At 49.5% G+C, this 15898-nt stretch overlaps 1 protein-coding gene across 1 annotated transcript in view; it reads left to right on the top strand.

Moving 5' to 3' along the window:
- The window catches only part of GRAMD1A (GRAM domain containing 1A), an 894680-nt gene that overhangs the window by 722808 nt on the left and 155974 nt on the right, over window positions 1–15898 (top strand). Inside the window, 1 exon segment of the mRNA XM_030213386.1 lies at window positions 14997–15139. Coding sequence (XP_030069246.1) covers window positions 14997–15139 — 143 coding nt within the window.

The following is a 15898-nucleotide window of genomic DNA, read 5'->3' as shown; positions in this document are numbered from 1 at the left end:
ATTTGGACATTTTACAAAGACGTCCAAATTCCAATTTGGACGTTTCTTTCGAAAATGCCCCTCCATGTGTTAGGAAGACTACAAGAGAATCATTATTTTTTAAACTCTTTATTTATAGCTTTTAACAACATAATTGATTTTTATGAGTGTCAATACACAAAAGAAAAAAGTAATTCACATGTAAAATTACATCTAATATCGAAATTTCCTTCTTACTATCGTCCACAATATTACACTGAATAGTGATCCAAGATAAGGAAATAAAATTATCCTGCTTATTTAAGCGGTTACATCACAAAATAGCTAAAGCGTCGTTCCAAGTGGTTAACTCTAGCCTGCTATACAGTGGTACATATGGGATTAGACTTGTACACTAACCTCTTCTTTGCTAATTAGAAATTCTTCTAACTGCTTTGGGTCAAAGAATTGATATTGTTTTGACTGAAATTTAACTCTACAAACACAGGGAAACCACAGAAGGAAATCCTCCCCCACTGCTACTGTTCTAGCCCGCAGCAGTAGGTACCTTTTACGCCTCCTCTGCGTTTCCCTGGAAAGATCTGGAAAGACCCTTATCTTTGAACCCATAAACTCAGAATCTAAATGCCTTAGAGATAGTTTGAGTACTGCATCTCTATCCATTTCTAACGCAAACGTTGCAAACAATGTAGTTACATAAGTACATAAGTAATGCCTCACTGGGAAAAGACCAAGGGTCCATCAAGCCCAGCATCCTGTCCACGACAGCGGCCAATCCAGGCGAAGGGCACCTGGCAAGCTTCCCAAACGTACAAACATTCTATACATGTTATTTCCGGAATTGTGGATTTTTCCTAAGTCCATTTAGTAGCAGCTTATGGACTTGTCCTTTAGGAAACCGTCTAACCCCTTTTTAAACTCTGCCAAGCTAACCGCCTTCACCACGTTCTCCGGCAATGAATTCTGGAATTTAATTACACGTTAGGGTGAAGAAAAATTTTCTCCGATTTGTTTTAAATTTACTACACTGTAGTTTCATCGCATGCCCCCTAGTCCTAGTATTTTTGGAAAGCGTGAACAGACGCTTCACATCCACCTGTTCCACTCCACTCATTATTTTATATACCTCTATCATGTCTCCCCTCAGCCGTCTCTTCTCCAAGCTGAAAAGCCCTAGCCTCCTTAGTCTTTCTTCATAGGGAAGTCGTCCCATCCCCGCTATCATTTTAGTTGCCCTTCGTTGCACCTTTTCCAATTCCACTATATCTTTCTTGAGGTGCGGCGACTAGAATGAACACAATACTCAAGGTGCGGTCGCACCATGGAGCGATATAACGGCATTATAACATCCTCATGAAACAGGGTCCTCGGCTAAGTAAATCAGGAGACAAGAGACAAATTGGTTCCAAAAGCAATGCAGCTTTATTGCTAGCAATGAACAGTACTGAGTTCAGTCTCAGGATACTGTGTGTCAGAAATCAACTGACACTCACATTTATACCTCCCTGCTGGGCCTGCACATTAGGCCCCTTATACATCACAGTTTGACATGCGCAGTAAACATTTGTAGTTCTTGTAGTTCTCACAGTACATATACACGTCATAATACTGAAATGATACTGGCAAAGGAAACGAAACTTATCATCCTGTTCTACACACACCACACATAATACAATGCTTCCTTTCACAGAGGAGATAAGGCTCGTTAGGCTCAGAGATGCAGGATGGGGGTGGCAACACCTTCACAGGCCATCTATTCATGTAGCGTCTACGTGCAGGCTGAATTCTGTGTGCAAGCCTTGGCAACTAACTGTTACAAGCTGTTTATCTAATGCACCTGCATCCTGTCTCAAACAGTTAGGTATCTAAGTAGCAGGAGCTGACAGTTTGTGGTTAAGGCACAATACGAAAGAACCTAAATGTTCAGTAAGAATTCAAGTATAGAGTATGCCACAAAGAAGGCAAAGTCCAGAAGTTGTATGCACAAGGTAAAGTCCATAAGTAGTATGCACAGAGCTTGAGGTCGTCCTGCCAGTCTAGTGATTGCTGCAGGCCGTATCCAGTGTTCAGTAATCCACTCCTACAATTCCCCCCTTTTGATACTTGAACATCCGTTCCGGTGGAGAGTATCATTCCCATGAGCCCTGAAAGGAAAGAGAGACAGGGACAGTTAGCAGGAGGAGGCAATAAGAGAGCCCTAGGCCCTTGCGCAGCCGTTGGTTACTTCGCCGGGGTCGAGACGGAGGGTCCCTAATGGAGTCCCTCCCCCTTTGTAGCCGTACTTGCGCTGTCACAAGGGTGTCGGCCCGTCGATCGCCTCGGGAGAAGAGACTTCATCCTCGTCAACATCGGATTGCGGTATGGGGGAATACAGCTGTAGAGCCATAAGCTGGGCGGCTGCACGCCTATCGGCTATAGTTTCCATGGTGGAGCGGAGACACCTGAGAACAAAGGGGAGAGACAAGGGTATTAGTAAGCAGGACAACAAGAACAGGCCCCCCATGACGAAGAGGCCCTTGAGACTCCCAGAGGAGGGTATCCAATCGGTTAGGGAAGAAGTCCAATCCCAGGCACTGTTCCAGGTTTGGACAGGGACGTGGGCCAGTTTCACCATACGGTCGGTGATATCCTTGATGACATGACTCTGGTCGTCGATCTGAAGGCAGCAGTTGCTGAGATTGAATTTGCCGCACACCCCGCCCTCCTGGGCCAACAGGTAATCAAGGGCAAGGTGGTTTTGGTAAACTGCGGTGATCAGCTTGGTGTTCTGTCGTGCCAAGACGTTGAGCGCCAGGGCTGAGTCATTTGTCAGTATTTCAAGTACGGCCTGCAGACGGATGATGCGGTTCAGCATATAGACGGGGGTGCGGTATCCATACGTGCCATCCTCAGCCCAGGTGGCCGGACCATAATAATGGATAATGCGTTCCGGCGGCCACTCATTGTCCTTCCAATCACCTATCTGGACTTTGGCCTTGCTGTCGCGGGGGGACCGTCTCCGTTATTCCCGGGCCCCTGTTCCGTGTAGAGGGGAATACCGAGTGTCTCACCCATGCGAAGGGGCAGGAGGAAGAAAACTGGGTCGGACTGTGCCCAGGAGGCAGGTGCCAGACCAGCGGGGCGGGAGCTGTTCGTAGGCCCTGCGGCCGCATATATAATAGTAGCCTTCCGGGGCTATCCACTTCTGGGAGACATTCCCTCCATGCGTCCACGACCTGTTCAGGGCGGGTTGGATCCACATGGGCGTCGGTTTTGGGCAGACCGTCGGTTTGCCACCAGGTGGTGTTGCTGCCGTTGTACTGGATGACTCCCGTGCAGGCTGAGTCACCAACGGGGACAGAGTACCGTTTCGAGGGGGCCCGGTTGGCGCACAGAGTGCCTATGATGTTCGTCCTCAAGGCCCATTCATAAGGACGTGGTCGCTGTGGAAAGGTGATGTTTGTGGTGTTCAGGGCATCCCACATGTGTTGGTGGACCTCCTTAGCTTCCCAGGGCCATTGCTCACCCATGTCGGTGCCACCGCAGACAAAACAGTTAGTAACTCCGAGGGAGAGGGCAATGTTCTCGGCCAGGTTGAGAAACATGTTCCGGGCTTCGGGGGAAACGGGAAACTTGGTGGCTACCTCCTCTGCGCGGGCAATTTCATCGAATACCTCCTGGTATCCAACGACCGTCGTCTGATAGTGCGTGGGAGGCACTGCGTCAAGACTTTGGCATATGGTAATGAAAGTCATCGGGTCCATTCCAGTGCCGTCAATGCCAAGGCCCCAGGTTTCTTTCCAAGGGGTACCATGGCCTCGGAGGGGCCAATCTAGGAGTACAGTGTTGCCTGGGCCCCGTCGAAATTCGCCCAGGCCGGTACATCCGGGATATCCTCCCCCCGTGTAAGCACATACCCTTTCCCACCCTGAGGTCCGGGGTGTCTGCTGCACAGGGTAGCCAAGACCAAGGAGAACCATATCTTCCGTCTAGAGTAAGGGGGCAAACATACTTGTGATCATTTACATAAGCCTTGCGCCAAGCTTGACTTCCACACTTGTGGGACCAGGGGTGTTTGTCCATAGCAACACAGACGTCAAAGGTGAGGGTGGCCACGGTTTGAGCACCAACTGCAACAATGCGGGTAGAGTTTACGTAATACAGGATGCCGTCTCCCTGGACCCCCATAGACCTGACGTACTGGGGAAGCCCCACACTAAGGGTGACATTGTAATATCTTGGCTTGACTGGGCTGTGGCAGATAGTGAGGTTGTTCTGGAGGCACCGGTGAAGTTGCATTGGGCCATCCGGTGTGGTGATAACGCAGGAAGCGATGGAGTTGCAGCCCATCTCCGGGGGAAGGGACTGGTGGATGAGTGTGGTGGTAAGGTTATATCCTTCAGCCGTTCGGTGACGCACCAGCCGCAGACACTCGGTACAGTTCAAACTAAGGGCAGCGGAATTTCCCGGAACTGGGCAAAGGAGGAGCATTACAGCCAGGGGGTGAGATATCCGAGCTTCCGCAATAAGAAGATGAGGAGGCTTAAGATGACGGCTCCAATAAACAGTGAACCAAAGACGCAGTGGGTCCAAGAGCTGAGCTTCTGCTGCTGAGTAGGCATGGACCTGGTTCACTTCCTCGTCAGGGTCAATCGCAGGGCAGCGTCTGGGTGGCGGTGAGATGTCCAAAGTGTGGGCGAACCGCCAGTAGGTGCAGCTGGCTTCAGCCTGGTCCAATGTATCCACACGGGGCTTCCTGCAATTTTAACAGCAGTTGGGGTGGTTAGGAGAACAAGGGAAGGCCCCTTCCACTTGGGCTTTAAGCAGTCAGATTCGTCCCATTCTTTCACCCATACTTCATCTCCCACCCGAAACTGGTGTGTGGGGCTGGTAAGGACTAGGGGACCTACACTCAGTGTATTGTTGGATGTCCTGCACGACCTCGCGTAAGGCCCTTAGCTGTTTTACTAGGGAACTCTCACCCTGTATCTGCAAGGAGTCGGGGAAGGAAGGCAGAGGCGGTGGCCTGGCGTACATCATCTCATAAGGGGTAAGACCTGTAGCCTTTGGTGTGCACCTAAGATGCAGCAATGCTAGTGGGAGCAGGTCGGGCCACTTAGCTTTGGCTTCTTGGCATAGCTTAGCAAGCTGGTTCTTCAGGGATCGGTTGGCTCTCTCCACTTCCCCGCTGCTCTGGGTCTCCAGGCACAATGTAGCTTCCAATCGAGGCCCAGTCTAGTACTAAGTTGTTGGGTCACTTCACTGGCAAATGCAGGGCCGTTGTCGGAGTTGATCTGTTTGGGGAGGCCTTACCTTGGCAGGAGTGATGGACAAGTAAGGAGGTGACTTCTTTAGCCATCTCCGTCCTGGTGGGTTGGGCTTCAATCCATCCGGTGTAGGTACACACGCCACGAGGATAGCTTTGTAGCCCCGGGCCGGGGGCATGTGCGTGAAGTCAATCTGGCAGACGTGGAATGGGCTAGTGCCCGAAGGATGTGTCCAGGAGCAGGACCTGGTCCCGTCCGTGGTGTTGTTCCTAGCACAAGTTGCGCATTGGCTGGAAGCATTCTTGGTCCAGAGGGATAGTTTTTGACATAGTAGGTCTTCTCAAGCAGGCGTCCCAAGGCGTCCCTGCCCAGGTGGGTGCAGTTGTGGGCTTCCCTGACCACCGTCCAGGCCAGGGCTTCGGGTATCCATATCCGGCTATCCTGTAGTACCCACCAGCCATTGCGCGATTCCAGACCCTCTTGCCGGGCCCACTCAGTTTCTTGTGGGGCATAGATGGGGTCTCTGTGGGGAGATGGACGACAAGCACAGGGTCAGAGGAATGAGGGAGCTGACTTGCCCTTTTTGCTGCATCATCCGCCCGCTGATTTCCCCGGGCAATGGGGTCCGTCCGGCCTGTGTGAGCCCTGCAATGCATCACAGCTACTTTCTTTGGTTTCCATACAGACTTGAGTAGTTGGCAGATCTCAGTGGCATTTGCGAGGCCCCTTCCCTCAGCTGTCAAAATTCCCTCTCTTTGTACAAGGCCCCGTGCACCTGGAGGGTGGAGGAAAGCATATTTGGAGTCGGTATAAATGTTAACAACTTTTCCTTCTGCCCACAGGAGGGCCCTGGTGAGGGCGATCAGTTCAGCTTTCTGGGCTGACGTTCCGGGTGGCAGGGCCATAGCCTCAATCACATGATCCTCAGACATGACAGCATAGCCAGCTCTCCGAATTCCTCGATAACTTGGCTGCTTCCATTGGTGAACAAGGTGATGCCCCCTTGCCAGGGCTGATCCTTGAGGTCAGGTCTGCTAGAATGCACAGTGGCCATTACCTCTTCACAGTCATGGAGTGGTGGTCCGGGGCCGGAAGGAGGGTAGCGGGATTAAGGTTAGTTGTGTCCTGGATTCGCACCTCCGGATTCTCGCATAGGAGGGCTTGGTATTTGACTAATCGGGAGTTGGTCATCCATCGGGGCCCATGGCTCTCGAGCAGGCCGCGGATAGTGTGGGGGCGTAGTCACAAGCAGCGTCTGGCCAAAGGTGAGCTTGTTGGCCTCGTGTATCACAGGCATGCAGCCGCAATGCTTCGGAGACACCCGGCCAACCTCTTGCCACATTGTCCATGCCCTTGGACAGGTATGCCACAGGTCGTTGCCAGGTGCCAACCATTTGGGTGAGGACCCCAAGTGCCAATCCCTTCTTCTCTTCGACGAAACAAGTGGAACGGTTTAGTCACATCTGGCAATCCGAGCGCTGGTGGGGCCACGAGGGCCTCTTGAGGTCCTGAAGAGCCTTCAGTTCATGTTTCTCCCAGTGGAGGGTCTGGCTCTCGAGTTCAGGTCCTTTCTGCTTGGTGTACAAGTCCTGGGTCAAGACGGCGAAGTTAATGATCCAGATCCGGCAGTATCCAGCTGCTCCTAGTAACGCACGCAATTCTTTCTTATTTGCAGGAGTGGGTTGGTTGCGGATGGCTTGGGTCCGGGGAGTGCCGAGCCTTCGGGTTCCTTCTCGGAGGCGAAATCCCAGATACTGGACTTCGATCTCACATATCTGGGCCTTTTTTCGGCTGGCTCGGTACCCTTGAGCTTCCATGGTTTTCAAGAGGTGTAGGGTAGCTTCTGCACAATCCGTGTATGTTTCCCGGGCTACCAACTGGTCGTCTACGTACTGGACGACCGGCCCATACTCGTCCTGGTAGATCTTCAAGTCCTGGGCAAGTTGGTCACCGAAGAGGGGAGCCGAGTCCATGTGAATTGCTGCTTACTCCCAGTCTGTAAGTCTTCCCACGTGAAGGCAAACAACTGCTGGCTATCGGCAGCAAGAGGGATGGAAAAGAAAGCATCCTTCAGATCAATGACACTATACCACTTGGATTGGGCTGGCACTTGGGCTAGGATGGAGTATGGGTTAGGTACAAGGGCAACTATGTCGGCCACCTGGTTGTTGACCTTCCTCAGGTCCTGGACGGGTCTGTACTCGGATGTTCCTGGCTTCTTGACGGGCAACCAACGGGTGTTTCCAGGCAGATCTGGCCGGTTTGAGGACCCCTTGTTGAAGGAGTTTCTGTAGATACGTTTGCATACTGTGGCGGGCTGCATAGGGGATGTGGTACTGTCCTTGGTTGACGATCTGGGCATTTGGTTTGAGTTCGACCCAGATGGGGATGGCGTTGATAGCCAGTCCGCCAGGGTTCACTTCTGCCCACACGCTGGGCACCCCAGCCATGAGGGTTCTTCTCTGCCGTGCGAAAGGGGTATTCTGGCAATAGCGGCAGTCGTCAGGGCCTGCAAATAAGGAGGCGTGCAGTCTCCATTCTTCTTGTACAGGACAGATAAGTGTTACTGGCCGGTTTTCAAACTGGGCTTCTACTTCTCCCGTAGTCTTGAATCTTAAGGTGGCTTGGAGCTTGCACAGTAGGTCCCGACCAATCAGGGGGACTGGACATTCGGGGATATGTATGAACTGATGAGACACCATTGTCCCTCCGATTTGGACCTGGCGTTCCTTTAAGAGTGGGGCAGTCAGGGATTTTCCAGAGGCCCCCACAGTTGGTATGGTCTCTTTCGTGGGAGGGGCTATGGCAGTGGTGATGACAGATCGTTGGGCCCCAGTGTCTAATAGGGCCTTCATTAGTTGTGTCCCCACTCGGATTTCCACCAGAGGGTCAGTGGGGACTCTGCCCTCCCGGTCATTTCATGCAGAATAGCCCCGGGCCGCGTCAAGGGCCATTTGCCATTCCTGTTGTTCAATGTGTCCCCGGCCTCGACCTCGCTGTCCTTGCCTGGGGCCTCGTGGGCGGTCGTCGTCCGCCCCCTCTCGGTTCTGGTCTCGTGGCTTCTCCGGGCAGTCCGCCCACCAGTGCCCTTCCTGCCGGCAGTTGGCACACTGGTTCCGTCCTATGGGGGACCGCGTTCCTCTACCCCTTCGGCCCCTTCCTCTGTCGCGCGGTCTTGATCCCAGGCGCTCTTCCAGCACCGCGGCCAGTACATCCGCATTTTCGCGCATCCGTCTGCTTGCCTCCTTCCGAGCCTCGGATTTCTCTTTCTGATCGCGGTATCCGAGCACGCGATCGGCTATGGCCTTCAGTTGGCTTATAATCATCCCCTCAAAACCTTCAGTCTTCTGGATTTTCTTTCTTATGTCCGGTGCTGACTGACTGACAAAGCTCATGACCACTGTGGGGACGTTTTTTTGGATCTTCGGATTTATTGGGCTATGTCTTCTAAAAGCTTCCATCAGGCGTTCAGGAAATCCCACGGACTCTCATGTTTTTGCTGAACAACGTTGTGAATTTTTCCCATATTAGTAATTTTCTGTTTTCCCTTCTTTAAGGCCGTCAGATAGGCCTGCTGGTATTGGGTGCGGGCTTGACCATTATCAGTCCGGTAGTCCCAGTCAGGACGAGCGGTGGGCACCTCCTCTTTCAAGCGGTCTTCTATACGAGCATCGTCGGGATGGGCCTGCCGGACTGCTTCCTCCATATTCTGTTGCAATAGGCGGCGTTCTTCAATGGTCAGGATGTGGGCACTCAACTGCCTGAGATCACCCCAGGTTGGGTTGTAACTGTATATTATGCCCTCCACCAGTTCGACGAGTTGTTCGGGTTTTTGGTCGTACGAAGGGCCATGAAGCTTCCAGTTATATAAGTCGGCACTGGAAAATGGGACGTGGCTGTAGACTGTTGACTCGATGGGCTGGCCTTGTGGGTTCGGGGTATATGTTGTTGATTGTCGAATCGGAAACAGGTCGGCGACCTCCGCCCGCTGGCTTGGGGGAAGGGTGCTCATCGGGCTGGACTGGGGGAATCGAGTGATCGGCTTCGTAACCCTCTGCCTCTTCCTGGAGGTTCCGGGGTCTGTTGATTCGGGCGTACTAGCTCGGAAGTTTGGGAAGTTTCTTCAGTGTCCAACTCTGGGGCGGAGGCCTCGGCGTTATTCTGGCCCTCTGCCAAGTTCGCGAGGTTGGGATATATGGGGCTGTAAGGGGGGGGGGGCGCCGCCTCCTCCTCGTAGGCCTCTATCGTACTGAGTATAGGGGCCTTCGGGGAAACCTTCTCGGGGGAGCCCTGAACTTTCCCTCGGGTTTCTTTCGGAGGTCTCGGTTTTGGGAGGGCACTGGTAGTACAGGGCATGGCTTTTGTGGTGCTAGTATGGGGCGTGGTTTCAGTGCTGGGGGCGGTCCCTATGGCCTTCGCGACGGCAACGGTTGCCGGGGATTGGAGAGCGAAGGTATGGGCTTTCAGGACTTGGGCTCTCAGCTTGGTTTTTCGCCCCTTCCTCTGGTTTATCACCATAAGGGCGGCCTTTTCTACTTTATGTTGGGCCCAGTCCGGCGGGTTCCGGACTACATTTAGCCACCCTTCTACATATGGAATGTCCTCGGGACAGCCTGGGTTTCCCTCAACTATAACCACATCCATGACCGCCGCCACCTTCTCATATTCGAAAGACCCTTCCGGGGGCCAATCGACAAATATCCCTAGTCCGGGACACATAAATTGACAGCGCTGTATCATCCCGGCCCTACTGCATTTGTCCTGGTCGAACACTTCGCTAAAGTGTTCCATCATGAAAGTAGAGGACCGATCCAAGATGGCGTCTTGAGCTGATGTGCGTGAGGCAGCCTCCTTTCCCCGGTGAAACGCTGTACATTCGAGTTCCACGGACCCGTAATGGGGAAGAGGAAAGGGAAACCAACTTCGTCTATCTCCACAGGCAGGGTGAATCCCACTCCCATGCGCCAGACGACACTCGAGGAATCGGGACTGCGAACGCGGGGAACTGGAGCGGTCACTTTCGGGTGGTCCGGAGATCTTTCTGACCAAAGCACTGAAGGAGTCTCGTTGAGTCCTCCTTCATTAACAGCACCCCCAAGACCAGGAATGGATAGACCGGCAGCGAGTGAACAGCGCGCAGAACCCGGAAGTCGGACCCCTGCGGCTGAATGTGGAGACCCCGCAGCCTCGTCGACGCCAGAGGGAACATCAAGCCAGGCAGGCTTTGTGTCGGAGAGAAGCTCAGGCGTGCCTTCCTTAAGTTTTGAGGTTTTGAGAAAACCAACGTCTGTTACACTGGAAACAGTATGGGAAGCAATCCAAGCTGTGAACAACACCTTGCAGCAAATCTCAGGTACTTTAAGGGGAGAAGTGGCTGAACTAAAACAGGCCCAAATAGGGGTGACAAACAAACTTGCAGAGCAAACAAACAAGATGGAAGTTTTTGATAAGGACTTGAAATCAGTTAATTCCTCAATTTCAATGTTAATTAAAGATAGTAACCTCCAACAGCGCAAGATAGAATATCTAGAGAACCAGATTAGAGGTAATAATCTGCGTTTTCTAAATTTTCCCAAATCTCCTCTCATTCCAGCTCTAGAGATGTTAAAAAAATATGTTAGAGAAATATTGGGAGTCCCTGTTGAGGGTTTCCCACCTATTACCAGGTTACAATATATCTCTGGTACTGGGGGGAGAGAATTACCAAATGAACCACAAGCTGCTCTAAATCTAAATCTAAACTGACTTTTTAGAGAACTCCATGGAGGTTATTACAGAGAGAACAACACTGTTGGTCACATTTGCTCTACAACTTGACCGCAATAATATATTCAAGCTTTACTTCCGCCACATGAATTCTCCCTTCCTTGGATCAAAAGTGCAGATTTTTCCAGATCTTTCTAGAGACACTCAAAGAAGAAGAAAAAATTTTCTTTTGTTAAAAGAGAGAGTTCTTCGAGTCGGAGGGACTTTCATATTAAGATTTCCTTGTAAATGTTATGTTTTTTTTAATTCCACGAATTATATTTTCTTTGATCCAGGGAAATTAACTGAATTTATTACCTCTAAAGAATAATGCTGCAATAGCTTAGGATTGCAAGTGCCTATACCCGGCTGTGATTTCAACAGCTCCTTCAGCTCATGTTTTCTTTTTTTATATTGAATATAAATATTACCTAGATCTTGGATCTATTATTGTGGACTAAATAATTGGAAATTTTCCTGATAACTATATATTTTTTCTGGTATCTGGATTTATGTTATATTGCATAAATGTAAATGTATATAATTTATAAATAAAAAATTAAAAAAAAAAAAAGTGTTCCGTCATTAAGTCTAACGGAGTAGACCCACCCCCGCCCATCCTAACCTGAGTGCCAAAGGATAGGAGACAGACAAAGGGGGGAAGGGATGGTGGAGGAGTAAGGGGTCTCGTTCCACCGGACACAAAAGGGTCAACAGCCGGCCTGACCGGAATGCGGTCGCCCGATCCGAAACTGCAGGCCCACTCACACAACTTTCATACGCCACAAGAAACCCTCCCGTTTGGTTCCTTCGTAAAGCCTAGTGGGTTCGGGACCTAGTCCGTATTAACCACTGGCTAAGAGGGTGATCAAGCCTCTTCTTCGACCCTTTACCGGGCCGGTCACTACCCAGAGTATACTCGCCTGTCCGCCGTCTTCGGACGTGGCCTGTCGGCACGCTTCTCTCTGGAGCCCGAGCCAAAAAAAGGAAAAGGTGCCTTGCCGGAACCACACGGCCCCACCGCCAGTCAGCCGGAGTCTATCAGCCCTCCGCCGGGAGATGGACGCTGAAATCAGCGGTGGCCACTCACCACCTTCTCGGGGGGGACAGATCACCCGACCCGACTGCGGCGGGGGAGGGGAAAGAATATAATCCGTTTCCCTGTTGTACTCCTGGCTGGCTCGCCAATGAAACAGGGCCCTCGGCTAAGTAAATCAGGAGACAAGAGGCAAATTGGTTCCAAAAGCAATGCAGCTTTATTGCTAACAATGAACAGTACTGAGGTCAGTCTCAGGATACTGTGTGTCAGAAATCAACTGACACTCACATTTATACCTCCCTGCTGGGCCTGCGCATTAGGCCCCTTATACATCACAGTTTGACATGCGCAGTAAACATTTGTAGTTCTTGTAGTTCTCACAGTACATATACACGTCATAATACTGAAATGATACTGGCAAAGGAAACGAAACTTATCATCCTGTTCTACACACACACACACATAATACAATGCTTCCTTTCACAGAGGAGATAAGGCTCGTTAGGCTCAGAGATGCAGGATGGGGGTGGCAATACCCTCACAGGCCATCTATTCATGTGGCGTCTACGTGTAGGCTGAATTCTGTGTGCAAGCCTTGGCAACTAACTGTTACAAGCTGTTTATCTAATGCACCTGCATCCTGTCTCAAACAGTTAGGTATCTAAGTAGCAGGAGCTGACAGTTTGTGGTTAAGGCACAATATGAAAGAACCTAAATGTTCAGTAAGAATTCAAGTATAGAGTATGCCACAAAGAAGACAAAGTCCAGAAGTTGTATGCACAAGGTAAAGTCCATAAGTAGTATGCACAGAGCTTGAGGTCGTCCTGCCAGTCTAGTGATTGCTGCAGGCCGTATCCAGTGTTCAGTAATCCACTCCTACACTCACACTTGTTTTCCATACCTTTCCTAATAATACCCAACATTCTGTTCGCTTTCTGAGCCGCAGAAGGTTTCAGCGTATTATCGACGACGACACCCAGATCCCTTTCTTGGTCCGTAACTCCTAACGCGGAACCTTGCATGACGTAGCTATAATTTGGGTTCTTTTTTCCCACATGCATCACCTTGCATTTGCTCACATTAAACGTCATCTGCCATTTAGCCGCCCAGTCTCCCAGTCTCGTAAGGTCCTTCTGTAATTGTTCACAATCCTGTCGCGAGTTAACGACTTTGAATAACTTTGTGTCATCAGCATATTTAATTACCTCGCTAGTTACTCCCATCTCTAATTCTAGTTCTCTGTGTAATTACTTCAAGAGATGTTTCCAGGAATGCAGTTAAATTCATTGCCCCCTGTAAAGGTAAATTTTCAGATGATTTAACATCTAATTGAAGGTAAAATGCTCTAGTTATGGGCGGCAAAGATGTCTCCTGGATTCCTAGTATCTCTACTAAATATTTTTTAAGTGTTTGGACTGGTGAAATTAAAAGTGATCTAGGAAAGTTTAAAAAATGAAGAGACAGTCTTTTGGCTTGATTTTCCAGATATTCCAAACGCCTAAAGAAAAGATTTCTCTCCTTAATTGAAGCCTGTTCGAAAAGTTCCAACTTTTCAGTTTTTTCAGTCAGTTTTTTTACTTCGGAGGTTTGAGAAAGATTAATTTGTAGTTGGTTCAATGCAGTCTCTGATAGTGCTTTAATTGTCTCTGTATTTTGAGAAATTAAAGTTTGTAAAGCATTCCGAGTGGTAAAAGTTAAGTCCCAAAGTGACTCTAAGGTCACTACGGCAGGTTTTGCTATCTCTCCCAATAAAACAACCGGTTGGGGGGCTTTCACAGCCTGTTCCAAAATACTCACAGTTTTAGGCAAAACTGCTTGAATTGATGTTATTTCTGAGTCACTTTGGCTGTCTGCTCCAACTTTTCTCTCCCGCAGGCTCCCTCCCTGGTCACTCTGTTCACCATTTCGGTCCGAGGTATCAGGGCTCAGCAGGAGGTTTTCCCTTATGGGTTGAGGGGGCGCCGCACGTTCAACGGAGCTCAGGGAAGCCCCGTCTCCACTGCTGTTCAGCAACGAAGCGCTGACTCGAGCAGAGGGAGTAGAAACCAACATGGAAAGAGGCACTGCACCAAAGCTATCCAACGTCGTCTGTTTGAGCTGAGGAGTTCCGCTCGGGGCAAGGGCAGCCTCCTGAACTTTTCCTCGCCTTTTTCCCATCACACGGAGGGGGTAAGGTGCTCGTTCCAGCGATAGTCAGTCTGCCTTAGAAGCGTGTCTGTTGACGCTTCCTATACCGTTGCCATCTTGGATCTACCTCGAGAATCATTTTTTTTTTTCTGACACCTTTATTATGGAATTCCTTGCCATAGCCGCTCCATATCCTTGGATGTTTTAAAAAAAGACTAAAGACTTATTTTATTGTCTGGGTTTTCCACAGTTATAGATAGATGGGGCTTTGGGTGGGCACACAATGGTAAAGGTTGACTGTTTTATGTTAGATGTTAATAAATTTGGACTATTTTTTATTCAAGTTTTCATGTTTTTTGGACTGGGCGAATATGTAAGCCACTTCGATTTTATTGTCCTAGAAGGGCAATATAAAAAATGCTGTAAATAAAGACTATATAATAAAAATCCACCCCTGTGATGGGAAGGTTGAGGGATAGGGAGGGTGGGTTTTTAAGTCCCCAGGGACTGTTGTCTAGCCTGAAAGCAAATCTCCTATCTAGAAATGCCAGTGGAAACATATAGCAGAAAAATTCAAGTTCACTAGCCAAGAATTTAGTAATATAGATTGCAGTGCAGGAAGGCAAAAGACAGAAGGTCTGTCCTCTCTTTTTAAAAAAAATAGGGCAGAGAGATAGAAATATAAATCTTTTGTTTTTGCTCTTTAGTAGGTACCCAGTAAACTCAAAATAATTGAACAGGTTACTGTAGAGAGTATAAATCTGAAAACAAAACCACAGTCAAACGTTGGAAATATAGAAAAAAGAAACCAGAAATCACTTAGCAGTTATGGAGCTCAGTTGCCTTCCATCCCGTTGCAGATCCTCTGCAAGTGCAATCAGAAGAACTCCAGCTGTGTGGTGGATTCGGAGGTGGTGACGCATGGAATCCCCTATCAAGACTATTTCTACACGGCACATCGATACTACATCACCAATCTGACCAAAGGAAAGTCCCAGCTCAGGTACCTCCATTCCTCTCACTACATTCATAGGACAGGGTGGCAGTATGGGATTCAGGGTTATTAGCTGCCCTCAAAGCATGTGACCCACTGGAGGCATGGGCTGATGACATCTCTTTGGAGTGCCCACTTAGGGCGTGACCCCAAAAGCAGGTTTTATAGCCCACAGTTTGGGAAGCCCTATTATAGGACAGTGTCTTCCCATTTCCCTTCTTGTTCCTTCTCTTCTTTTCGTTGTTCTCTGTGATTTTATGTGTTTATCCCTGATCTCTTTTCCCTCCTGTTTTCCTTTCTTCTGTATCTTGTATTCTCCCCTCTCCTTTGTCCTCTTCACTGTCTCTCTTCCATTGTTCTATCTTATCTCTCTCCCACTTCTTCCCCTTTCCTTGTGCTACATGAACTAGTATCGCCCAGTTCTGTCACCTTTCTTCACCCCCCCCCCCCCCCCCCACACACACACACACAATTTTCTCTTGTTCCCCTTCCCTCTGCACCTCTTTGATTTGGTTGTTAAGCAGATTTAATGGCTGTGGTGGGGAGATTTAGTTGAGGAAATTTCAGTTGACTATCCATGGGCTCATAGATATGAAAGAGTTGCATCTCTCCCCCTACTTTCCTGTGTGTGGTGGAGTGGAGGCAGGCTGTCTGTTGTCCACACTGGGATGGTGTAGAGGTAGGTTTTCAATGGCTTTAAATATCTCTTTTTGTGAGTTATGAACTTAAATGGGCCTCTTTAAAAATTTCTTAGTGTTGAGGCCCTAA

This window comes from Microcaecilia unicolor, chromosome 8, assembly GCF_901765095.1.
Source record: "Microcaecilia unicolor chromosome 8, aMicUni1.1, whole genome shotgun sequence".
NCBI lineage: Eukaryota > Metazoa > Chordata > Amphibia > Gymnophiona > Siphonopidae > Microcaecilia > Microcaecilia unicolor.
Note: the sequence above shows the minus strand (reverse complement) of the source record. Positions and strands in the feature narration are given on the sequence as shown.